At 39.2% G+C, this 26,633-nt stretch overlaps 2 protein-coding genes across 5 annotated transcripts in view; both read right to left on the reverse strand.

Annotated features, from left to right (window-relative positions):
• Grip91 (gamma-tubulin complex component 3) overlaps positions 1–26,633 on the reverse strand; it is a 146,473-nt gene that overhangs the window by 48,868 nt on the left and 70,972 nt on the right. For all 4 annotated transcript variants that reach the window (XM_076390188.1, XM_076390187.1, XM_076390185.1 and 1 more), the window contains 4 exons: positions 16,156–16,552; positions 15,569–16,071; positions 15,274–15,466; positions 478–682 (listed from right to left, as the gene is read on the reverse strand). In XM_076390188.1, the coding sequence (XP_076246303.1) occupies positions 478–682; positions 15,274–15,466; positions 15,569–16,071; positions 16,156–16,552 (1,298 nt within the window). The remainder of the gene's footprint in view (positions 1–477; positions 683–15,273; positions 15,467–15,568; positions 16,072–16,155; positions 16,553–26,633) is intronic.
• On the reverse strand, positions 24,537–25,258 carry LOC143186540 (uncharacterized). The gene is made up of 4 exons (XM_076390230.1): positions 25,210–25,258; positions 24,849–25,144; positions 24,677–24,764; positions 24,537–24,541 (listed from the first exon to the last, which is right to left on the reverse strand). The coding sequence occupies exons 1-4, from the start codon at positions 25,256–25,258 to the stop codon at positions 24,537–24,539; spliced, it is 438 nt and encodes a 145-aa protein (XP_076246345.1).

Below are 26,633 nucleotides of genomic sequence, written 5' to 3' on the forward strand. Positions count from 1 at the left end.
AGTTGGGTGTTTAGCGAAGAGAAGTCGAGAGGCAGTCACTGACTAGTTGGACTCTTGTTAGGTAGTTAAGAACGGTATTGAGTATCACGATATTACGAATAAAGTGTTGGTAATATTAATTGAGGGATATAGTGCATTATCCATTCATATATACAACCCCCTCACTTTTTACACGCAGAAACTTAGCAACATGTACTATGAACTCGCTATTTCAATTTATACGTATTATGATCTAAGATGCATTAGTATAGAAAATAAATTATTGATATTATTATAATTAAATAGTATTATACAAATTTTTACATCTCTTTAAATCAATGATCATTTCGTTAATCAATCAATAATTAATTAATATTAAGCAACAATTATCCATTAAACCTTTAGGTAAATTCGTTCCTACTGAAAACTGATTTATAAGAAGTGTAAAGCAGTTTTTAAATACCATAAAATCGAAGAAAATAAACGTGTAACACATACCGTTCCGATAGGACCGCCGACATTGTAGTCCAAAATAAAAACATCCCATCCTCTTTCATTTTCTGAAGGTGGTAATAATCTTACATCGAGCCGCCTGTGTATATCTAAATCATCTATTTTTGAACCGGTTGCTCGTATTCCTGTTTCCAAAATAGAAGATATATTGTGAGGATATAAGGAACTAGCTGGCTTATCTAATTCTGGCCTAGAACAGAATTGTATGTTTCATTAATTTTAAAGTCGTAGTTAGCACAGATTACAAAGAATAATTAAATTGAGATTGAATGTAAGTAGTGGATTCCGCTGAAAGAAGCATTACTATCGGCACTACTATCACTATTACACAATCACTATTATTTAATATCCTACTAATTATTGTTGAATATGCGTTTGAAATGTTAGAGAGTTTTGTGTGTAAGAGTTTTTTGTAAGAGTGTGACAGTTTTATGCAGCTCTTTTTTACGGTTAACGGGGTACGCTGTGTGACTATACATGTGACTATGATTTTCTAAAGTACAAATATACTTTAATACACTTTATTAAAGTGTTCCTATGTCTTCTGTACTATATTCCGTAACAATTATATCACTTGTTAATATTTTTATACTTTGCCTTGTATCATATATTATAGGTTTTAATTATATTTTAACAGAAGTACAACATATTTCATGTGTTTTTTATCTAAAACATTCACAGTTAGTTACGAGGTGTGGCAATTAAATAATGAGACTGGTGTGATAAATGTGATTTATTGCAAATAAAGTTACATTTAAATTTTATCCCCTTCAACATACTCTCCTCCCCTATCTAGACAGCGCTGCATACGTGTCTTTCATTGTTTAAAACAGTGCTGTAGCTCATCAGTTGTCAGTCTCTTCAACAACTCTGCCGTTTTTGATTTTACATGTTCAACAGACTGAAAATGTGTTCCCTTCAATGCACTTTTGCCTTTTGGGAACAGGTAGAAGTCACACAGTGCGATATCTGGCGAATAGGGAGGATGATCAAGCACAGGAATGTGCTTGTCCACTAAAAACTGCTTCACAGATAGGGCATTGTGGGCTGGTGCGTTGTCCTGGTGCATTCCTGTGCTTGATCATCTTCCGTATTCGCCAGATCTCGCACCGTGTGACTTCTACCTGTTCCAAAAAATCGAAAGTGCATTGACGGGAACACATTTTGAGTTTGTTAAACATGTAAAAATAAAAAAGGCAGAGTTGTTGAAGAGGCTGACAACTGATGAGCTACAGCATTGTTTAAACAATAGAAGACACGTATGCAGCGGTATATAGATAGAGGAGGAGAGTCTGTTGAAGAGGATAAAAGTTACATGTAACTTTATTTGCAATAAATCACATTTCTTACACCAGTCTTGTTATTTAATTGCCACACTTCGTAAGTGCGCCATTAGTAATAAGTTACTGTACATGCACGAATTCCAACTGGCGAGTATGTAAGGAGCTGCGAATGCAGCAGGAAACCCACAGATCATTCATTGACACCAGAGTGATCGATAGTGGGTCGACACATTCGTTCGACATCTGACGACATTCAGATACTGGTGATTTTGATCATTGTCTTATCTCAATTCGCTGCTGTTTACAAAACGCAAAAGTGAAAGTGAAATGATAAAGGTGAAGGAAAAACCTTCCGAGAAACAATTAATTAATAAAGTGATCTCGCGCGCATAATCGTATACCGAAGCGACATAACCTGGAAGAAAGGCGTGACGATGGCCGGAGCAATAACAACTGGGCATATTGCCCAACGCGATGCAGGACCATATTTTATATGGTTCTCAGTTAAAAGACTGAGAACACGATCTCTCTCCCTAAACAACTCTAATAGAACTGTCACGCTGGGCAAGGAAACTCCCATGAACTCCACAAAAATTAGAGAGGTAATCTTAAATGTCCCAACAAAAAACAGATTTCAGGTATTCATAAATCTATACAATAATAACAATGAAAATGAGTCCCCTCTCAGGCAAGACAACCCTACTCCTAAACATACTAATACAAAAAACTCTCAACCCGCAAACGACTCACGTAAACCTCCACTCATTTACCTAGTTAAAAGTAATACAACCGTCAAACAACTAGCTGACTCACTGCAGAAATCCATCTCGCTCAGGTTCCAATTAAAAAACCGGGGAATCAAATTAAAATATAATTATTAGACACTGAGGCGTTCAAAGAATTCATTGTCATTGCAAAGCAAAACAAGTTGCAGTATCGCTCTTTCTCACTTCCGGAAAATAAAGCCACTGCCATGGTTCTCAAAGGGCTAGACAAATTCCCTGTCTCATAGATTATAGAGGAGCTGAAAACAAAAAACTTAAACGCGTTATCCTGCACGGAAATACAAAAAGCCAAAGCTCATTTTATCCAGTATTTGAAGTAAACTTTGCCCCAGATACAACCATCCAACAAATTAAAAAGACAGGTTCACTTTTCTACACAAAAGTGTACTGGGAAAAATTCGAATCAATTAAAAACTACGTCCAATGCTATAGATGCCAAGCATTTGGGCACACATCACGCAACTGTAACACAAAACCAAATTGTCTCAAATGCTCCACAAATCACTTTACAAAGGACTGCATCAAAAGTCCTTCCACCACAGCAAAATATTACTGTAAAAACGATTACCCTGCCGATTACTCCCAATGCCCTTCCTTGCTTAGCTATCTAATTAAGAGACAAAACCCCATTCACATCCCAAACTATAATAGTAGAGCTCAACCCTTAATGCCTGTTATACCTAATATTCAACCACGAATCATCATAACACCAAATCAAAGCCCACACACTTACGCTCAAAAGTTATCTGGATTTTACAATATCCCCTCAAATCCCAACACTTAACTTAAAACAGTGGACACCGTTGACTCCTTAGCTACGGTATTCGACGAAATAAATAATATGTGTAACCTAAAACATATATTAACCATTGCTATTCAACTCAGGGATCAGCTTAGAACTTGCAAAAATATTTTGGAACAGGTTTTGGTTGTATCTAAAATCCTGACACAAAACAAGCAATATTCTTAAATTTATTTAAATTTAAAATCTCTACATGGAATGCCACAAGCATAAAACCAAAAATTCCAGAATTACAATTTTTCTTAGAAGACAAGCAGATACAAATAGCACTTATATAAAAAATGTGGATTAAACCCACTGACGTAGTTAAATAAATGGATACAACATTATAAGAAAGGATAGAACCACCAATACCACTGGTAGTGGTGTTGCAATAATCCTAGACAAATCAATCAATTACGAACACATGAAGCAAGCGGACACAGGACTAATAGAAGCAATTTTTATTAAAATTCATACCAAACCAAAAACGGTTATAGATGCCGTATATATTCCTCCTATTCATAAACCTTCTCAACAAGAATTAAACGCCGTCACAGCGCACAACCAAACTTTCATCATAGGTAGGAATTTCAACGCTAGTGATTCCGCTATGCTTCTATATAAAGCTTGTGTTAGAGCTTCCATTACACATGCTGCACAAATCTGGTGCACTGCTGCAAACATACATAAAAAAGACTTCAGACAATTCCGAACAAATTTCTAAAAATCATACTGAATAAACCCACGGATTACCCCACAGACAAACTCCACGAAGAGGCAAATATACCTAGAATTATGATGTATATCACCAAACTAACTAAAACCTTTTATAACGAAAACCATACAAATCCATTAATCAACTCCCTTGGGTACTACAACAGAACAAACTATCCTCTCAAAATTAAATTTAAAACTCCCAAACTGATGAAGCCATACAACTAACCCCATCTCGGTTCCAACACTGGTACAGGTTTCTGAAAGTTTTTTCCTGAAAACCTACCCCATTGCAGCTACTTCCAACAAACCAATATCAAGAGTTTGCTGTTTTCTTATGCTAATTGCAGGTTATAGGACAAGTGCCAAGATACTGCTAACACAACAAGAAAACAAAAACAAAACAAAAAAGAAAAAGCAGGAGACACACTTCTCCCTGGCATCGGGTTGCGGAAGCACGAAGATTTCAGAGGCAACTGAGGTACTCATCGAGTGAGATTGAGACCGCTCCTCTAGAGGTAGCAACCATTTTAGAATGATTCAGTAGCTGATGCTACTTTAAAGGTTACAGTTTATGATCGCCATAAACAGACGAATCGTCTGTCAACAAATACTAAAAGCTATTTCACGTCTGACAAATATTAAGAAACAAGTGAAGAGCTTACGGATGCGTAGATAATTAAGCAAGGCGTATTGTTTCAGCAAGACTACAGACCCCTCCGAGGTTACAGCCACCTATAGCTTTGACAGCGAGTGAGGCATACAAAATAAGATACAAACACATACACACCTATACTGCGATACAGAGGATCCTCGCACCGCGAATTCTATAGATTAACATATTTCTAATTAAAAGTTACGTAAACACATATCCATAACCTAACTCTCGTTCAACGAAATATAAAGCGTAGACGTATAACCTTTGTATATTTTAACCAATAACTACAAGTTTTGTATAAATCTTTATTTATTGCTAAAAATGTAGAAGAATATTAAAAAGTAAACATTATAGTAATTTTTATCACAGTTAGAAGTAACACAAGAAATTTTTTCCATAATTAATTTACATCTATTAGTTATATACAATTATATATGGGATTGAGCTTTTTTAAAAAGTTAGAAATATTAGTTTACTCGATTACTAGAAGACATGTTAAACAATTTTTTGCAAATAAGCACTGATTGTATTTTCATAAAACTGAATGAAATGTATAACATATTTGTATTGTACGAAAGTTTAAAAAATAACTGCTACTTGTATTTTTATAATAAATATATTTATAATATATTTTTCTAATCAAAAGACATCACAACGATTATTGTATCACTGTATTGTTGCATGTAATACATTTTTTTTAAATTCTTTTTACGTCATTTTCAAATATTAGCTTAAATTTTACGTTTTCCTTATATTTTTAAGTCATTATGAAATTTCTTATAAAAACTTGACGCATTTGGTATTTTCACCCTAAAACGCCCAGCAGATTTCCTAGCAGCGTTACTGTCTGCTCGAAGAGAGGGTAGTAAGAATCGTCCTATCTTTGCTGAAAACGCAGCGTGGGAAAGAGAACCGAAATATGTTTCAGGAGCGGTTTTCCCCTACTTGGGAAGGCCTGCACTAGGCGAAAAGGAAGGAACAGGTTTCGAGAGGAGAGCGGCTTCCTCACGAATTTAGAAAAGTGGGAGTTCATGTGGCGTGTGGTAAAAGAGTGAAATCTACGACTCTGGATCTGCTTAACATTAATAATTTACTTGAGTACGGTAGTGCGTAACGTAACGTAAACATTAAGTATTGATATAACTTGTAGCCGAATTCTTAAATTAAACACTAGCGGGATGTGTCCTAATGATTAATAATATGTAAGAATAAACAATAATGATTGTTCGGTGGTGTTTCGAGCCGTATTTGATGCGCAAGTACGTAGGAAGTGAGGTTAGCGCGACGTATCTACAAGCGGAGTTTGCGCGACGTGTGTACGTACAACGTGTGGTTAGCGCGGGATGTTCTGTGGATATCGGTAATGTAGGCGGCGTGAGATTTGGACGGTTTATGTCGAACATCGATCTTGATATGCTGAACTTTCAGTCGCTGCCTCAGTTATGAAAAATAACCCAGGAGCGGTCTCCTGATTCTTTCAGAATAAGAAAGATAATCAAGTTCATGCGTTAAGCATCTTGTAGCTCGCGTGAATATACGTGCGCTTAGCAGCAGAAACTGCGGAGTCTCAATACCTCCGCGCCGAGCTAAGCGAATTCACAAGAATCGGCAAAACGTGACGGCTTCGGCCACCCCCGTTTTGCCTCCAAAAGGAACGCGGATCGTGGAAACGATCGAGGAACGCGGTGCACTTTGGTATAGTCTGTCCAGCGAACCACACGCGACAGTACCAGAGCTCATTAGTGTTTGAATAAAAAGTAGTCAAATACACGGTGAGTTCCAACTCTTTAACCTGGCCAAGGACCCAATCATCCTATCTCCTTCCCACCTGACGGCGATCGGAGGTAGAGCACGCTAGCTCTCACCAACGAACGGGAGAGAGACAACAATCTCTAAGCAGCTTTTGGTCTGTATAGCGTTCAGTCACTATAACCGTCAGGACATTGTCTCGAACGAAGCGGTCTGTGGACTTTTACTGTTAGAAAAATAATCCCTAGCAGTCTGGAAATGTGTAGAACTGATGCGAGTGATGGGTTGGTATGAGAGAGAGCGTGTGTAAGTCGTCGGACATATGTGTGCGCGCAAAAAGCACAGTTGCGTAAAAACTTAAAAAAAACATACAGTTTAAGTAGTATTATTATTTCGTACATTCCAAGTTACTTTTCTCACATTGTGGTTCTTGTTATTCTATATCAGTTTTATATATTAAAATATTATTAAAAAGGATCGCCTAGAAATCTTTCTGCTTCCAACATTTGCAATCCAGAATGTGTTCGTCGGGCTTATTACTCGGAGTTTTTGTATGTTCGGATGCCCTCGCTATCAATCCCAAAAGGAGCATCAAACACCTTTAATCCTCTGGGCATTAAGTCGCTGTAGCCGCCGGGACCATGTCACGAGCGGAGCGGTCTGTAATAACCTCTGGGAGTATATCAGCTGCCTCCGAGATAGTCAATGCATAATTCTTGCCGTCCAAATCTGTTCTCTCTCTCGGGATGCGGCTGGAGCACCTCCTTATATATGTAGGAAGTGGAGGACCGACTTGACGTTAGCCGGGCCGATCGTCAGTGGAGGGAGAAGTGCACGGTGGGAGTTGGTTGAATGTAACGCTCAGAGCAAATCGTCGAGTTCTGCGTTCTTTTGTATTCGCATGCGTTTCTATTTTCCGTTATTATTTAATCCCACATATACTTGAAAATTAAAGCTTCCGCATGCGTTGTAAATCGGAACAATCGCTATCCTATTCTAATATTTACAATAATAACTTAAATTAATCGTAATTATAAAATATTAAAAAAGGTGTGAGACTGAGTACGTATATCTTAAAATTCTACAATACTGTTCTGGATTGGCCTGCACAGAGCCTTGACCTCAACCCCATGGATTCTCCATGGGGTTTACCTAAAAGACGACTTCGGGATTCATATGACTCCATTAGTAGAAAGTATGCCAAAACGAAGTACTGCAGTTTTGGAAGCAAAAGAGTTGTGGATGAAATATTAAAAATAAATATTATATTAAATATTGCCAAGTATTGGACGTGGTACAAAACCGAGTCAATTTATTATTCTTGTCATTCCTAACCAACAAGATATTAATTATTGAAAAAAGGTTTTATGTTACTTCTAGCTGTGATAGAAATACTTCTAATGTTTATTTTCTGTTATTCTTCTATATTCCTAGCAATAAATAATGATTTATACAAAACTTATAGTTATTGGTTCAGTTATGCTCCTTACTGTATGTATTAGATAATAAGTACGATCAACAGAACCCCACTTTCATATATCTAGGACATAATCACATACATTATAACCTCACTTCCGTTATGATCTCATTAATATTCAGCTAGATTAGAATAGGTATTAATATTTGTTAGAGTAGCAATAAAAAATATGTAAGTTTAGTTTTCTGTACACTTGGCGGCGCTGCCGAACCTGGGGGTTCACCCATCTTGTTTTAGTTTTTCAGCGTGCTTGAGGTTCTTATGTTTTTTCCAAGAAGATGTGTACTATTGCCGGACCATGCTACGCATGCAACAAAGTGACTTGTTTAAAACCGTGTAATCGAGCTGCTCCCAGTACCATCCTTACCCATAAAATATATCAATATTGTATTAATGTTAGGATAGAGTAGGATTTATTATTGAATAAATTATTGATTACCAAAGATCTAAGCCTTGGATTTTATCTAACTCCCACTTTTTGTCCGTCGGAAAGCCACTCTTCTATGGACAGCGTAGCATCGTCTTAAGGACGTTACATAAAGCTTTAGTAAAGTCATATTGAATTACAATGTGATACAACTACTCAAATAAGATTTAAAAATAGAGTAGAAAATTTAATAGAAAATTTGCGGCCGAATAGTGAAACCATAAATAAATATGGTCAACTTTGGAAAAAAGCATAATTATTTTTTATTGTTTTTCCTGCATCTTATACTATAGAATCTAGCTAAGTATTATCTGCCTATGTAATATTGGTTTAAGTAAATCAATGAGAGTACAATACAAATACTTACATGTGTTTTATATAAATTCAAACATTTGAGAAATATAAAGAAAATAGGGAAAGAGAGCCATAGAAGATATGGATAACCAAAATGGAGTCACAGATCAAGAAAGGTTGAGAGAAACTCTAATTGTTAGACTACACTTTTTCAAGCTATTTCACATCAAATAGCGTAACATTTGGTAATTTTACTTGTCTAGCGCACCTTCCATGTAAAAATATGCTTCGTCAGAAAAGGAACATATTACCATACGTTCCACCTGAGCTATACAATTTTAAATTTTATTGTTTAGGAATAGAAATGTATAAATAGAAAAGCCTCTACTTATAAAAGTACCTTAATAATATTTTGTCTTGAATTTCATAGTCATTATCATCATCTTTTTAGATTTTAGCTGACTGCATTTAACATTTAAACACTATTTTTATCAATACAAACAGATATTCGTTAAGGGCCTAGGATCAAATATGTCAGGGCGGTGACATTACCGACAAAATTAGGCAACAACAGAGGTTTACGTCCTTATATTGAAAGATTTTGAGATGGAAAAGGACTCATTCGATAGAGCAAGGTTCAATCTAGCCCGCGCTGGTCATGATTTAATTAGATTCTGCTGATGTTCACGACTATGAGTGTTCAAAGTAAAGCAAAAATCGACAAATTCACAGCCATGAAATGTAAGCATTCTTAGCTAATTTAGAGATTGTTCTGAACGAAATCATGACCAGCGCGGGCTAGATTGAACCTTCCTCTATCGAATGAGCCCTTTTTCAGCTCAAAACCTGTCAATATAAGGACGTAAAGCGTCAGGGCGATTTGGCAGTGCTTTTTGCCAGGTTAGAGATAAAACAGAGTAAAAAACTGTCAAGTTTAGGTCTGCTTGAACACACCAGGCGGCGCCTAATCAGGATGTCCTATAAGGTTATGCTTGAATCGGCAGCCCTATTGTGCTCTTGCTTGTCTTAGATGATCGGTGCGGTATGGAAAATCTATAGGGAACGGAACTAAGTCGAGTACTCAGTGTCACGTTTTTTATTGTTCCTTTTGACTCGCTTACCACGGAAGCCGAGCACGCTCTGCCCTATGTCGCGTACCATGCGCATGCGCATCTCTTTTCTCCTCACTCCCCAATCTGGGATTACGGAACGCTAGTCCCCACAGTCAGTGTTGCCCTGAGTTGGCACGCGAGTTTCGAGAATTTGTCGCACCACTACACATGCAACTATACGAGCTCTGTGTTTCGTTCATGTCCCACAAGAAGTCACATGAAAAGTCATTCCGAGTGACATTGTGAGGTTCGAACAGAAAGTGAGCTTGGCGGTTCGGACTGCTTCGGACGGCTTCGGAAAGAAGCTTGAAACGCTTAGATCCAAGTCACCGGCAAGCATAACGAGGCACACGCAGTTTTTTTGATATTATACATATTTTCACTTTCCGACTCGGAAGAAGATTCTTCGGTGAGATCTCCAAAAATTTTTATAAAATGTTGAAGGATGAGTTTAAAGATCAAACGATGACATTCTGTGCGTATTTTATGTCAAGAATTGAATTAATCAGTGCGCATGAAGTGCTGTTCCATGGCCTCAAGTTACAATTGTACATATTTGCAGGGAAATGTGTATGGAAAGTGATGAGGACCGTCTTTGATGGGTGTGGTGGTGGGTTTTTTCACACTCTCCTACTAATTTTTGCTTTCAACTGTTGCTTTCTTACTTTACCCGAAGGAAAAGCAATTTGGAAATAATTCGCCACCGATACGAAGAGATAAGTAAAATTTTTTTACTCTTATTATTTGTAAGTAAATTAATAGGAAATCATCATGAACATGTTTTAATTGTTTTTTTTTACAGGCTGGTATCAAGAACGTAGAAAGTGTAAAACTTGTAAGTATATCACCTTTTACATTCAAGTTCTATAAACTTGAAAAGTAGTTTTTATTAAACTGATTTATTTTTGCAGATCAAACCAGAGTTTACTCACTGCGCTAAACTCAGGGCAGGTAGATTCGTATCGCGTTCCAAAAATTCCCGGATTTTTCCGTGAGGACCCGGCGCTTTGGTTTTACCAGGTGGAGGCGTCGTTCCGAACCTCGCGCATTGCGGACGAGCGCACTCGGGCCGACACGATCATTGCCGCGTTAGACTCCGAAATCATAGCGAGTTTTCGCGACCTTGTAACGTCACCGAACCTCACAAACCCGTACTCGCAAATAAAAGAACGAATCGTGGCAACGTATTCCGCGTCATCAGAAAGCCGACTCAGAAAACTGTTGAAAGGTCAAGTTCTGACAGACGGGAAACCAACTTAGATCTTGATGCGGCTGCGGAACTTGGATGACGATCGATGCAGCGAGTCAGTCATAAAATCGATATTTCTGGATCAGTTACCGTCGCAGTGCCGAGCAATTCTCGCGGCTTTGAAAATCACCGAATTATCGGAAATCGCGTCATTGGCCGACCAAATCGTCGAGGCAACGAATGCAGGGCCTAATTATGCGGCACCCGTGTCCAACGCGGCGACCCCACCGACGCTGGAGGCCAAGGTAGACAAGCTCACGGCTGAGCTCGCGAAATTAACAACCCAGGTAAAACGTCTTTCGAAAGACGGCAAATACCGCGGGCGTGCGCGGGCGCGAAGCCAGTCGAGACGCGACGACAAGCGAAGTAGCTCTGAAAATAGAGAACTGTGCTGGGCACACAGGAAATTCGGATCCGACGCGCGGGTGTGCAAGGGAAACTGTGGTTGGAAAAAAAGACGGACGCGGGAAACTGAAAGACCCCCACATCGCAGAGACTGATGCGGGAGAGTGGATATCGCGAAACTGTCTCCACATGCGCGACCGGCGATCCGGACAACTCTTCCTGGTCGACACCGGCGCGGAAATCTCGTTACTCCCCGCCCCCAACAAAATTGCCCGCGAACCGAACGTGATTAAATTATATGCCGCGAACAACACGGTAATTAACACGTTCGGCGAAACGCACCGCGTTTTGGACTTAGCGCTTAGACGCCCATTGGCGTGGAATTTCTGTATCGCCGACGTGCCGTATCCTATCAGCGGCGCAGATTTGCTCAGGCATTACGGCCTCGTAGTGGACCTTGGAACGCGTCGTCTCGTGGACTCCCTGACGAGTGTATGTACACTCGGCGTCTTGAGACCAACGTCGCTAACTTCGATCCACGCCGCGAACCCGTCGAGTCGGTACGCGCGAATTCTCGCGGATTTCCCGGAGGCAACCGGTTTAGCTCAGCAGACGCCATTGGAGGCACGCGGCGTCTCGCACCACATATTAACTCGCGGCCCACCGATCGCAGAGCAATCACGACGTTTGCTCCCGGACAAGTTACGCGCCGCGAAACTCGAGTTCGAACGTTTGACCACAGCAGGCATATGCAAACCGTCATCCAGTCCTTGGGCAAGCCCCATTCACATGACGAAGAAAAAGAACGGCCAGTGGCGAGTGTGCGACGACTACCGCCGACTGAATGCCGTCACGGTTCCTGACAAGTACCCCATGCCGCACGAGCACGACTTTTCGGCGAACCTATTCGGAAAAACTATCTTTTCGTCCCTTGACCTACACAACGCGTACCATCATATCCCGGTCGCTCCCGAGGATGTCTCGAAGACGGCGGTGATCACCCCATGCGGGCTTTTCGAGTACCTGGCGATGCCGTTCGGATTGCGGAATGCGGGCCTGACACTCCAGCGTTATATTCACCGGGCTCTCGGAGACCTGGATTTCGCGTTCGTGTACATTGATGACATTCTCATAGCTTCATCGTCGGCGGAGGAGCATGAGAAACACATTCGAACCGTTCTTGAATGCTTAAAGAATTTTCATTTAAGAATAAACATAGAAAAGTGCAAATTCGGCGCGCCCGAATTAGAATTCCTCGGGTACATAGTAAACCGCGACGGGTTAAAACCGACCCCTGCAAAGGTCGAGGCAATCACAAAGTTTCCAAGGCCGCGCACAGTCGCGGAACTCCGGAGATTCCTGGGTATGGCCAATTTTTACAGACGTAGCCAACCCCACGCCGCGGTGGTACAGACACCATTGAACGCGTATCTAAAGAATTCGCGCAAAAGTGACAGGACGGAAATCTTGTGGACGCCGGAGTCTGAGACCGTGTTCGATAAAGTAAAAACCGATCTCACCGACGCGATGACTTTGGCACACCCTTCCGATGCGGCAGCGACGAGAGTGGTGACCGACGCGTTCGACTTCGCAATAGGTGCAGCCCTCGAACAAAGGATCGACGGTAAATGGAAACCCCTTAGCTGTTTCTCGCGTAAATTCAGTCCCGCTCAGTGCCGCTACAGCGCATACGACCGCGAACTGACCGCGATATACGAAGCAATCAAGTTCTTCAGACATTTTCTCGAAGGCCGTGATTTCGCGATCGTGACGGATCACAAACCATTAACCTACGCTTTCTCACAGCGCTCCGACAAGGCGTAGCCACGTCAGGCCCGCCAGCTCACATACATCGCTCAATTCACCACGCGAATTGAATACATCCCCGGAGACGAGAACACGGTCGCGGACCCGCTTCACGAGTCGAGTCAATCCGCCTTCCTACCGAGTTCAGCCTAATCGAACTCGCTAGGGAGCAAGGAAACGACCCACAGCTCAAAGAGATTCGGGAGTCCGACTAGCCCATTCTCACGCTGAAACGATTGATGTGGGGACCGGAACACACCCACATATATTGCGAAATGTCCGCGGAATCAATCCGTCCATATATACCCGTGTCGCTGCGTCGACGAGTTTTCGATACCTTCCACAACCTTGCACATCCGGGCGCCAAGGTCACGAACAGACTAGTCAGGCAGAGATATGTATGGCCTAACATGCACAGAGATGTGGCAAAATGCTGCAAGAACTGCATGCATTGCCAAAAGTCAAAGATATCGCGTCATGTGCGAATGTTGCCGGCGCAAATCGTGGCCCCAGCAACGGGTGTTTCAAACACGTGCATATGGACCTCATTGGCCCATTGCCAGACGACAGTGGTTACCGCTACTGCCTAACCTTAATTGATCGCTTCACACGCTAGGCCGAAGCGGTTCCATTGAAGGAGACATCGGCCGAAACGGTGGCTCGCACGTTTTATGACCAGTGGATCGCGCGTTTCGGATCGCCTGAGGTCCTGACCACCGATCAGGGCGTTCAATTTCAGTCGCAAATATTCGCAGCGTTGCTTAGGCTAACCGGATGCCATCGCATACGCATTACAGCGTACCATCCGGCCTCAAATGGCATGATTGAGAGGTGGCATCGAACGCTCAAGGCCGCAATAATGTGCCATGCGAACGCGAATTGGACTCGCGTATTGTCCACGGTACTACTCGGTCTCCGAAACCACGTGCGTCTCGACACGGGCGCATCGCCGGCGAAAAACGTTTACGGAATCGCGTTCCGTATTCCCGGAGAATTCTTTCTCCCGGAGGATGTAACAGCCGATCCTCAAATATTCCTAGAGGAGTTTTGCGAATACATGCGTAAAGTTCGCCCAGTACCGGTCGCGCAGAAGTTCAAAAAGCGCGCGTTTGTGTATAAGGACTTAATCACCTGTACACACGTCTTTTTGTTGTGCAAAGCGACTAAGAAACCACTGGAGCGACCCTACACTGGCCCGCACAGAGTACTAGCACGAACGTCTGAGCGCGTATACTCCATCGAGGTAAACGGAGATGCCAAGAATGTATCCGTCGAACTGTTAAAACCCGCATACGTCGTATGCGACGAGTTGTTGACCGATGAGAGCAACACACCGTCACAGGACTTGCCGAGCGACGCGCACCCTGTGTTAAAAATTTATCCTAGTCGTAAGAAGACTGTAGCCTTCGCACCTGACGTAGAAAATAAGTCTAGAGATTAAGAAACATAACATAAAGTTCCTAAAGCGACCAAAGAGTTCAAATATTTATATATATATCGACCATATGTATTTTTCATATAGCACTCTTACATTGTTCACGCGTAAACACTCCTACTCACACATACACTGCCCCTGTGATCTCAAGTCGTTGACACTCGGGGGGGAGTGTGTTGGGACCAGTGTTCCGTACCCCCAGATTGGGGAGTAGGGGAAAAGGCGATGCGCATGCGCGCGGTACGCGAGGAAAACAGAGCGTGCCAGACTTCCGCTGTAAGCGCGTGGAGAGAAGTAATAAATGTGATACTGAATACTTGACTGAGTTTCTCTATACGTTTCCTATACGCACTGATCACTCAAGACGAACAAAGGCAGAGTAGGGCTGCCGATTCAACGATAACCCTATAGGGAATCACAGTGTGGCTCCATCTCGCATTTATTAGGCAGCCACATGTCTGTAGGTAATATTATTTCTGTAAAGAAAACTGTAACCACAGATACCGACCAAGAAATCTTGAAAAGTCACGTGACTACCTTAGGCCCTTAACATACATCTTTTGTGTCTGTAAAAGAATCTTTCTACAAATTATGTGTACGTAAGTGCCAACAATCGATTTCTTGTTTTCGTTTATAAAATTTTGTTTGAATAATGTTACTCACTCTAGCAAATGCATAAGATGTTGAATAAAGTGTCCTTGACCTAGCAAAAGATAACCTTTAATTGCGTGTAAATGATCGATAAGATAGTATTGTTTTGTTAGTATTTCAACTACTCTTGTTGAAGTTTCTTTATAAGCTACATCCATCATTGTCTGCAGTCGACCGTCTGGATCCATATCAAAAAAAACATCAACTGTAAGAAGAAACAGATGTTTTCTAGTAAATTACACGCATTTTTTAATTACCAATAAAGTTAGTTCTTATGCAAAAACTTAAAATCTATTAGAGCAATTACCTTTGTATTCCTCATTAAAAGTCTTAAACATTTCTGTATGTTTTCCTTGCCATGGTGTAAAATCTTTGCATACTTCGCGTAAAAAATTAATACTTTTTCCCGTTCCCAAAATCTGTTTGGCTTGCATTGTTGTAATAAAAGATGGAAGCATACTCTTGCGAACTTGATATTTTTCATGCCACAATCTGTCTCCAGTAATATCAGCACAGGTTTCAATAAAAAATTCTTTATATGGATCGTCTAATTCTCCATCAACAATCCATCTGATCAGCATGTTGTACAATGGATCACAAACACTTTCCAAAACTCTTTTAACTAACTTTTTAACAGTTGCATCACCATGGTTAATATATTCATATACCGCAGAAGCAAGAGCGCCACCTTTTTGTCCCTGACATGATCTTACTATACTTGCTAGCCATTTCAACGTTTCTAGAGGCTCGTATGTCCATAGGTGCAAATGTGATAGGGTAACTCTGTTTAATCCTGAGTGAGATTGTGCTCTATAACATATTTAAATGTAATAACATTTATAATAAATTTACAAAAAAAGTACTAAATATTTTTCAATAAATTGTAATAAATACCTATTTATTTCTTCTTGAATAATAGCTATAAATCTATAATATTCGGATAACTCTGAATATAACGCTGCCACGAAACTATCAGCCACTTGTCCATTTGAAGCAGCTGATATTCTTTCTAAACCTTTTCGTACAATGTTATGTAAATAACCAAGTTCACTTAATCTTAAAGTTGCTTGCTTCCTGGATCTATCGATACTTATCATTGCATCTATTTGGAAACCATAATTGGAATCTAATTTTAATACTTTGCCTTCTATACCCTGAAAAGAGTATATAAGGTCTTGAACCAATACGTGCTCAGGAATATATTCATCACCAAATATTTTCTCTCTTGTGCCTTTATCCACTTCGTTTAAAGATACAATTTGCGATGCAGTATATACTTCTGATATCTGCCCTGAAGATGTAATAATAAGTATATTAACAGAAATATATTTTACTGAAAGAATTGTTTTAAGTAGGAAATGTAGCTACAAATTGAAACAATATACGGCATATTATCAACATGAAATAAATGTTCACAAAAGTACTTCTCAATTTCATGAATTCATGTCACAGATTATGTACAATCATTTTGCTATGTATTATTTATGCAATTTTATTTTAGTATGAAAATATATTATTATTTATTGCATTAACTGATAAATAACACTTTAGGGTTAAAAAAATAATCAAATTATACAGAAGCATTGCTAGTTATTGCCACTCTCCCGCCTGCTCGCGAGAGTCAGCGTGCTCTACCTCCGATTGCCGTCAGGTGAGAGGGATAGGATGTTTTGGGTCCTTGGCCAGATTAAAGAGTTGGAACTCGCCGTGAACTTTATTACTTTGATTCAAACACTAATTAGCTCTGGTAAGAGTTCCAACTCTTTAACCTGGCCAAGGATCCAAAAATCCTATATCCCTCTCACCTGACGGCAATCGGAGGTAGAGCACGCTGACTCTCGCAAGCAGGCGGGAGAGTGGCAACATAGTTAAGTGTACTATTTCATATTTTTTCTGTTTAGTTTCGTTAAAATTTAAGCTTAAAATTAAATAGAATTAGCGTTAGTGTTCAGGTACCAGAACATGGTTGGCTTTTGGGACCTATATCTTAGTAGTTGCAAGAAATTCCACTTAAAACACGCACGAGAACAGAAAAAGTTAATTTTACGAAATTCTGCAGTTATCCTAAAATGCTCATAAAAAGTTTCATAACGTTCCGAACAAGTCGGACGTAAAAGTGCGTAGTGTGTCAACGCCATCCAAGAAGTACAAATGTATTCAGCCTAAAATAAAATTTTTATATAAATTATATTTGACCCTTTCATTACTGCACACTTTTAACGAATCGGCCACGTATGTAAGGGATACTCTATTATTTTTGCGTGTATACACGTTTATAGCGCTCGTAGCAGTGAAAGGGTTAAATAAAAAAATGTTTACAATGCATGTGGTAAAAGTTAAACGAAAAAGCAGTTTGTAGTGAAAAGAAGAACAAAAGAGAGACAATTAACGTGCAATCGATATAAAATGACACGACAATTCTGAAAACCGCGCCGACAGCATATAGATTTAAATCATTTTCTTTAATAAAGTTAAATTTTCAAAACAAGTGTAACGCCCCCCTTGCTATGCTATTGAGATGATCTACAACATTCTACGTCTTTATGCCGTTATCTGTCTTCGTGAATAGCGCTTTCTTTTTTCACGCGCCTTCACTATACATAAATATAATCTCTGTGGGGACAGTAACGCACACGAAACGAATGATGATGTGACACGTGACCGAAGTTGCCGCGCGAGTTACCTCTTTAGGTATAATAGGGGAATAAGTAACGAGTGTCGTATTGGTCCAGTTGTAGGCCTTAGACCTGAGCGAGACGTTAGCAACACAACACAATAAGATATCCCTTATTTATTCCCCACTTCCCAATTTCCCCCATTATACCCAAGGAAGAAGTTTGTGCGATAACCCTATGCGTGACCTAACCCAATCGTGAGCAGGGATGATATGATCGGTATTATGATACAAATAACAAATATAAGGGTATGCTCGTTTCGTAGATATCTACTGCGCAGGCAGTATGAGAACAAGATGTGAATTAATGTTAATCAATGCCAGTTTGTGTTTAACTGTGTTTGCATTGCTGTTGTTACGTACCGAACATAAAAAAAAATCTCTTTTTATATATACAACTCAGTTGAATTGCGCCTCGATAATGAAATGCATTTTGGGAGCTTCCCTAATCGAGCATAATCCTGGCTTTGAGTTTATGAAATTAAATATCTCTTTCGGCAACGCGATCGACTTGTTAATATAACGCATTCCTTCCTTGAAATCAATGTGGTCCCATTGCGCAGCGTACAGTCTTACCAACGCGTTATCTCACAAATGCGTAGGATGAAATTAAAAATCATATTGTATACGCGGTGACCCGTTCTGAATATAATTTTTCATTTGTTAAATATGTATAAATGGGATTCGGAATTTTGACACTCTCAGTTAAGTTCATACTTTTATAGTTTTTGGTTATTAATAATTTAGCAACGCATAAGCGTTGTGGGAAGCCTTGCCAAATTAGTATTTAAATTCAAAATTTAAGAACACCCATTAGAACACTGAGGGTCAGCTTCCTCGAATCTCTGCGGACGATGTTTACGGTTCTTTCGGCTAATTAGTTATTGTAAAGCGATACACCAGATGTATACGATAGATTGCCGTGAGTCGGATGGTGCGTCGCGTGAGAAAATTATGATGTGAAAGAGAGAATTGGAATGTTCACACATACACATTACTCAAACTTCTTTAACCATAGAGCTTGACCAACCATGGACTCTGTAGTGCCAAAATTAGCTCTCATTGGCTAATGAAGCAGCGCGGCATAACCCTTCCATAATCGGAATGATTGATCCTGGATCCTTCCGGAAGCGTGATGCCGCGACACTTGTCGACGTACAATCGCTTTTGATGTTTATGGATTTTCTGTTTGGAAAGGTTTTTGAATCAGAAGCCATTAATTTCGCCATAACAGTTCTGTCTGAACTCGCGCTTTATTATAATGATGTGAACATAGAAAAAACTAAAAGAACTAGCATCTACTTAGGGAGTTGCCAACTTAAAGGAAAAGAAACTAAAATAACATCTCATTTCTCGTATTTTACGCTTATACATGTACTATAATAAATATTTTCAACACACCCCCTCAAGCGTCAAATGCTTCTTGACATTACTCCTTTACGCAAATCATTGTTACAGTATAAAATATAAAAATATAGAAAATCTTTACTTATATCCTAGCGTAAAAATATAGCAACATATTAAAATAATTTTTTTTTTTTTCAACAAAATATACAGTTTAAATCATTTAGGTTTGGTTACTAGCTCATTCTTAAACTTGTTATATCTATCAGTCAATAAAGGTTTTGTGAGTACATCAGCAGTCTGATTATCAGTATTGCAATATTCTAACTTAGAGTCCTTTATCTAGCTGCTCACTAATAAAATAGTATTTTATATCAATATGCTTACTCCTTCTGTTCATTTGTCCTGACTTGATCAGCTTAATTGCGCTTTGATTGTCCATATGTAAAGTCATGTTTACTTTCTTATTTGTTAGATCCTTTAGCATATAATTTATGTACTTTAGCTCCTTGCAGCACTCCGCAACAGAAATATACTCGGCTTCTGTTGTAGAAGTAGCTGTGATGCTCTGTTTACGAGAGGACTATGTAATGGGTCCTCCTGAGCATATTATGACAAATCCTGTAGTGCTCTTTCTTTTATCAGTTGATCCCGCGTAGTCTGAATCCGCAGTATGCGTGAATGTCTATTGTTGTTGTGTCGTTAGTATCAGTTTCATAGAGTATTTCATAGAGTACCTTAAGAGTAAGGAACTCTTGAGTTCCTTTAAGATATCTCAAGGTTCTTTTTATGTTTTGGATATCCGATGTTTGCGGCTTCTCCATATTTCTACTTTCAAAATTCACGGCATAGGCCATCTCAGGCCGTGTCTTTCCAGTCAAATAAAGTAAGCTTCCCACGGCTTCTCTGTATGGAAATTTGATTTCTTCTTCTTCTTCTTTTTCGTTTCCTGGCTTCTTCGGGGTGATTGGTGTTGGTTTCGGTTGACTGTCCTGCATGTTATATTTTTCTGTTATGCGCTTGGAATAGTTCTTCTGAGAATTAAATATTCCATTTTTCCTTCTTGTTATCTCTATGCCTAAGTACGATTTTGGATTTCTTTCAATCGTCATTTGGAATTTATTTTGAAGCTTCTTCAATAGCTTTTCCATGTTTTTGTCGTTGCTTCCTAGCAGTATGTCGTCATCGACGTGAATGGCTAGATATATCTTCTTATCCTTATTTCTGAAAATGCATTGATCTGTTTTTAGATTCTCCATCTGTTCTAATTTTAGAAACTCAATGAATTGCTTGTTCCATTTTGATGGTGCCTGCCTTAAACCGTAAAGTGCTTTTCTCAGCAGACATACTTTTCCCGGGGCGTTGTATCCTACCGGTACCTTCATGAATACTTCTTCCTTCAGCTGTCCGTGTAGAAACGCAGTCTTTATGTCAAACGTTATGATGTTTAAGTTTTCCTTCCCAGCGAGAGCCAAAAGAAGCCTCAGGGAGTTTGTGTCCACCACTGGGCTGAACGTTTCTTTATAGCCCAGACTCCCTTCTTTTTGCTGACACCCTCGTCAACAAGACGAGCTTTATATCTGCCATTTTCTTTAATTTTAAAAATCCACTTACTTGCTAATATTTCTTTTCCTACAGCTTTTTCTTCATCCACGAGATCCCACGTTTTATTTTCTTCCAGAGATCTTTTTTCTTCATTTATATTTATTATCCTTTTGTCCATATTATACTTTTATTATAATATAATATATAATTTATATATTATACTTTTATCCATTTGTCTTTGTCTTTATCTTCTGTGCATTCCCTTGTATATCATTAAAACTTCAGTATCCGACTCAAAATTTGTCTCAAAATCTTGACATTTTGAAGGTTTCTTCAAGTTTCTTTTCGATCTTAATTCATATTTTTGACTTCTTTTTTCATCCTCTTGATCTCCTTCATGATTGTTACTCTCATGGTTTTCTTCAATGTTTTCATTTGCTGCCTTTTCTATCCTGTCTTCAGTTGTTGCCTCTTCTATCCTGTCTTCAATTGTTGCCTCTTCTTCTTCCGTCTCTTCATCTTGTATGATATCTTCTTTTTGTTCATCGTAACTGTGTGTTTCTTTTATTTTCCGATCTAGTGCTAATGGTTCAGGTTCAAAAATCACGTCCCTTGCTGTAAGTCTCGCTTCTTCATCCCAGAGTCGATATCCATTGATACCATAACCAACAAATACATACTTCTTGCTTCTAATTTCTTCAGTTTGTTGAGGATTTTGTCAAAGACTGCAGTGCCAAAAATCTTCAATCTTGATAGATCTGGTTTCTTTCCGTACCACATTTCAGCGGGTGTTTTATCGAGTGCAGTTGTGGGACTTCTGTTACTCAAATACGCAGCTATTTGTACTGCTTCTCCCCACATTTCTGTTTCCAGTTTTGTGTCAAAAATCAAAGCACTGGCTTTGTCCATTAGTGTACGATTTAGCCTTTCGGCTTTACCGTTGAGTTGTGGAGTATATGGAATCGTGAAGTCCACCACAATACCTCTTTTATAACACCATTCCTTGAGTGCATTATTTTGATACTCCCCTCCATTATCACAGCGTATTCTTGAGACTCTTAGATTGAAGTATGTTTGACTTTCATGGATATAGTTTTCGAGACATTCATTTACCTCATTTTTGTGTCGCAGCAGGTATACAGTACAGAAATGTGTATAATCATCCAGACATGTCATAAAGTAGCGGTTTCCATCATGTGTTTCCGGATCTATGGGACCACAGACATCCATATGGATGATTTGTAGAGGCCTCACTGCTCTTGTCTTTCTCTCTTGGTATTGAATGGCTTTCTTGTTTGCTTTGCCACTACACACACTTCGCACATTTCTGTTTCTTTTCCGACACACACTGTCTTTGGTATTCCATTGCACAATGCAGAGACTTTTTTAAGATATTCAAAATCTAAATGTCCCAATTTTCTATGCCAGTTTATATCTGTACTTTCTTTCTTGGTCAGCAGTGCTTCATCGTCTTCATCTATGTTTACTATATACAAGCCACTTTCTGTCTTCTTGCCTTCCAACACAAGCATGCCGTCCTTTAATACTTCCACTGATCCTTTCGATAACACGACTATTCCATCGTTTTCAGTTATCGTATTTACAGATAACAGGTTCCTGCTCAGCTCTGGCACATATGATACGATGTTCAACGAACACTTATCTCCGATTACACTGCCTATTCCCTCTGATGTCATATTTGCTCCAGATTTGGCCACTTTAATTTTGTGTATGTTTTACTTTATCTCGTGCATTATTCCTTTGTTGTTTACCATGTGTTTTGTGCAACCATTGTCCACAACGAATTTCTTCTTGCATTCTTCTGCTTCTAGTGCATGTTCTTCAGCTTCTGTGAAAAAACAAACTTTAGTTCTGGCCTTATCCTTATTTTTATCTTTAAAGAAGCAATCTTTTTCATCGTGGTTTGTCCTTTTACAGATGGAACACTTCTTTTTCTGGTCCTCTTTGCCTCTGAAGAAGCAGTTCTTTTCTTCGTGATTGGTTTTCTTGCAAATTCTGCATTTTCTTTCATTTCCTTTGGGACAGTTTCTCTTGTAGTGTCCTTTATCGTTGCACACAGAACACCTGTTTGAATCTTTGTTTCTGAATTTATTTGTCGTAGTCACTTTAAGTGCCACGCTTTCTTCTTTTGAAGTGTGGTTCTTTTCTTCTTCTAGCATCAGTTTTGACGTTAGATTTTCTGATGTTTTTTCTTCTAGCGTTGTAGAGTCCCATGCGCTGCTAAAATGTTTAAATTCTTCTCGAAGAATTGATGTGATTTTTGTGATGACCATGATGTCATCTACTTTTTGATTCAGCTGTTCTAGCTTGAAGGCAAGGTTTTGTATGAGACTTACGTTACTCATCATGTCCCTGCTTCTGTTGTACTTACAGTTGTAGAATTCTTGCAATAGCTGTATCTTTTATTGAGTAGTATCTTTCTTGTAGATAGATTTTAATTTGTCGTTCATTGCCTTTGATGTGTTGCAGACAAGAACATGACTTTTCACGTTTCTATCTATAGTTCTCATTATGTAGCATTTTGCTTTTGCATCCTTGGTTATCCACTTCTTTCTGTTTGTGTCATCTTCTCCTTGTGCTTGTAGAGTTTGTGTACCGTCCGTCAGATCCTTGGAAGCAAACAGTATGCCAATCTCAAATTCTCAGAGAGGCTACGTGTCTGTGCTCTTCAGTACTTGTATATTTGAGATATCATCGTCTTCCCTGGTCGCCAACTTCTTTTAATTTTCACTTATTTCTACCTTGTTTTACTTTCGCTTTATAATTTTTCACGTTTGGCAGACTACTGGGCCCATAACCTTTTCATGTTTATGGATTTTCTGTTTGGAAATGTTTATGAATCACAAGCCATTAATTTCGCCATAATAGTTCTGTCTGAACTTACGTTTTATTATAATGATATGGACATCGAAAAAACTAACAGAACTAGCATCTACTTAGGGAGTTACCAACTTAAAGGAAAAGAAACTAAAATAACATCCGATTTGTAAGCATTTTACGTTTATACATGTACTATAATAAATATTTTCAACAATCGCAAGGTGCGTGTCGTAAGTCCGCGATCTCTTAAAAACGGAGTTTTTTTCTATTTCTTTAACCTCTAAGTAGGAAGAAAAGACTTAGCAAGTTCGTGTAAATTCATTGTTTTTTTCGTTCTTTTGTTATAATTTTCTTCACATATATAAATATTATTTTCAAATTATTCGATGTGAAATGGTTAACCAATTAAATCCATAGTGTGTGTATGTGTGAGTTTGTTTCTAATCCTTTCTTCCATACAGGGTTACCGGCAATAACAAATTTAAAAGTGAGACGTTAAGGGGGCAGACTCCTTCGGGGCCTACTTCGAATCGATCGAAGCGCTGTTGCGAAGAAACGGGCATTAGTGAAAACATATAATTCATACATGAGACATTTGATAATGTGGCATCTAGCGTTATCCTGTTGAATTACAAATGAGAAGTGCGAAGGTATAATTGCCAAATCGCATCGTAGGAAAGTTCTGTCACGCTGTTGCCACATCAATTACAATTTTATGCATCAGTAAATCTCTACTGAATACGACTTGAGCCGATATTTTGCTTCATACGGAATATAGAAAAGGACGGTGCAAGCGAGGAAGAAAGAGTATTACGAATGAGACAATACATATGTGCCCTTAATTATGAAAGTAGTCTAATTGTAAGATAATTCAAACTTTAAAAACAACATTGTCGTATGAGATTTACACAAAATTTCACATTCATAAGAAATAAACAAACGAAATTATTTTAATACTTTTTTATTTAAAAATAAAAATATTTTGATATCGCCCCCTCCCCCCTCTTTTGCCCCTGTGACCCCGGCCGCGACCGCGACCACGACCACGGCCACGGCCACCACCACGGCCTCCATACATCGCCTTTTTCAAATCTTTTATCTGCAATGGAAAAAATAAACGCAATTATTATATTATTTGCGATTCATTATAAAATGCGATTATATTATTTATGTATCCACTTACTCTTTTTTTGTATTTTGCTATTTCTGTATTCACATTGTGAGCGTGAGCGGGAGCGGGAGCAGGAGCGGTGGAGGGAGCAGGAGCGGTGGAGGGAGCAGGAGCGGTGGAGGGAGCAGGAGCGGTGGACGGAGCAGGAGCGGTGGAGGGAGCAGGAGCGGGAGCGGGAGCAGGAACGGGGGAGGGAGCAGGAGCGGGAGAGGGAACTGTTTCTAAGTTTTCTATTTCCATCTGAAAACAAATCGAATAAGTTTTCGAAGTATTGTCGAATAAAGATAATTTGTTTCGTGGAGTTCCGTCTTGAGAATAGAATAATCTATTTATCTTTATGTATAATCTTTGTTGATGATTTATTTAACCTCACACAATTTTCGTGTGCGTGACGAGGAGTCGGAGATTGTCTTGCACATCATTTTGATCGTATCATTTTGAAAATAGTATTAGGAAATTGTTAAGAGTTTGTTTCTGAAAATGACTGTAAAAATGTTAAAATGTTCGTCGTGGGACAATGTTACATTGTAAGGTGCAAGACAGTCCCCGATTCGGCCGTCTCCGATCTCTGGTTACTAATCGCCGACAGAAAATGTGTTAAAAAATCCATAAAAATGTGAATCGTGTAAAAAGAGACACAAAAGCATTTTCCCTGGACATGCTTTTAATGAATTATGATATTATTATAATAAAAAAGACAGGTATAGTAAATGTGAGGGTACTTACGTTGTTTGTTCTGCAAATGTTGCTTTGCGAGTAACGGTCGAGCGTTCATGTCCGTGCATCATACGTGCGACGATCGTCATTTCGATTTTATCGATCGATTCTTGAACAGTGGTTTTCATAACGAAATTATAAACAATATATTATAACGATTCTGCCCGTACTAAGAATATCAGTCGTCTTACCAAAAAGCACCTCTACATTTCTCTGCTCCCCACTCGATGCGGTACCATATTTCAATAACAAAAGGTTCGCATTTTATGTTTTATAGACAGTTTGTTTCAAAACACCAAACGGATTGGATTATTCAATCCTTTTCCAAGTTTTGAAAAAAAACCAGTTTATTGAAGTGAAGTGCAATGAAGTGAAGTGCATTGAAGCGAATTGAAGTGTGTTTTGAAGTGTTTTAAAAAGTGTGAGAATGAGTGTTGGAAAAAATGTGTTTGATGAAGAAATCCACGAAGAAGCGGATAATCGTTGTGAGCAAGACTGTTTGAATGTGAAAAGAAATTACACTAAAAAATTACCGTTATCTAGAAAAAGATTTTCAAGAAGAAAAATATGGCGTGAAAGGAGACATCGCTTGGCTCTTCCAAAAAAGGAAAACACAATACAAATTTTACAGGGTTACAATTTTACTGAGGATGTAAGTAAAAGTCCCGAAGAATGTATTCAGGAACGTGTAGAGAAATCGTCAATCTCCGAAATTGAAATGGCGAGTTTGACCGAAATATCAGAAGAATTGCCTGTGGAAATGCAAGAAGCAGAAAGTAGAGAAGAAGGAACAGATTTAGAAAGTACAATCTCCGAGAAAGATACATTCGTCACGCAGGAAGCAGTTATGAACGAGCCTGAAGAACAATCGTCTCTTCCAAGTGGCTTGAGCATCGTAAACATGCAGCATGTCTTTACCGAATTTCACAAAGTTGGCGACCATGCAAGAAATAGGGAAGACTGTGGAATCAGATATCTAACAATAACCGGCAAGAAACGGTCTGGTTTGAGGATCACCCTCAGTGTAACATGCACAATGTGTCATTACAAAGGTGAAATCCACAGTGAACCCGACGAAAC

This window comes from Calliopsis andreniformis, unplaced genomic scaffold (assembly GCF_051401765.1).
Source record: "Calliopsis andreniformis isolate RMS-2024a unplaced genomic scaffold, iyCalAndr_principal scaffold0001, whole genome shotgun sequence".
Classification (NCBI taxonomy): domain Eukaryota; kingdom Metazoa; phylum Arthropoda; class Insecta; order Hymenoptera; family Andrenidae; genus Calliopsis; species Calliopsis andreniformis.

Excerpts from the sequence above, each read along its gene's own strand:
- LOC143186540 (XM_076390230.1), bottom strand. The coding sequence starts at position 25,258 with ATGATGTGCAAGACAATCTCCGACTCCTCGTCACGCACACGAAAATTG. Across the intron at positions 25,145-25,209 it reads GTCACGCACACGAAAATTGT|ACGGAACTCCACGAAACAAA; the intron begins GTGAGGTTAAAT and ends TCTATTCTCAAG. Across the intron at positions 24,765-24,848 it reads TAGCAAAATACAAAAAAAGA|ATAAAAGATTTGAAAAAGGC; the intron begins GTAAGTGGATAC and ends TTTCCATTGCAG.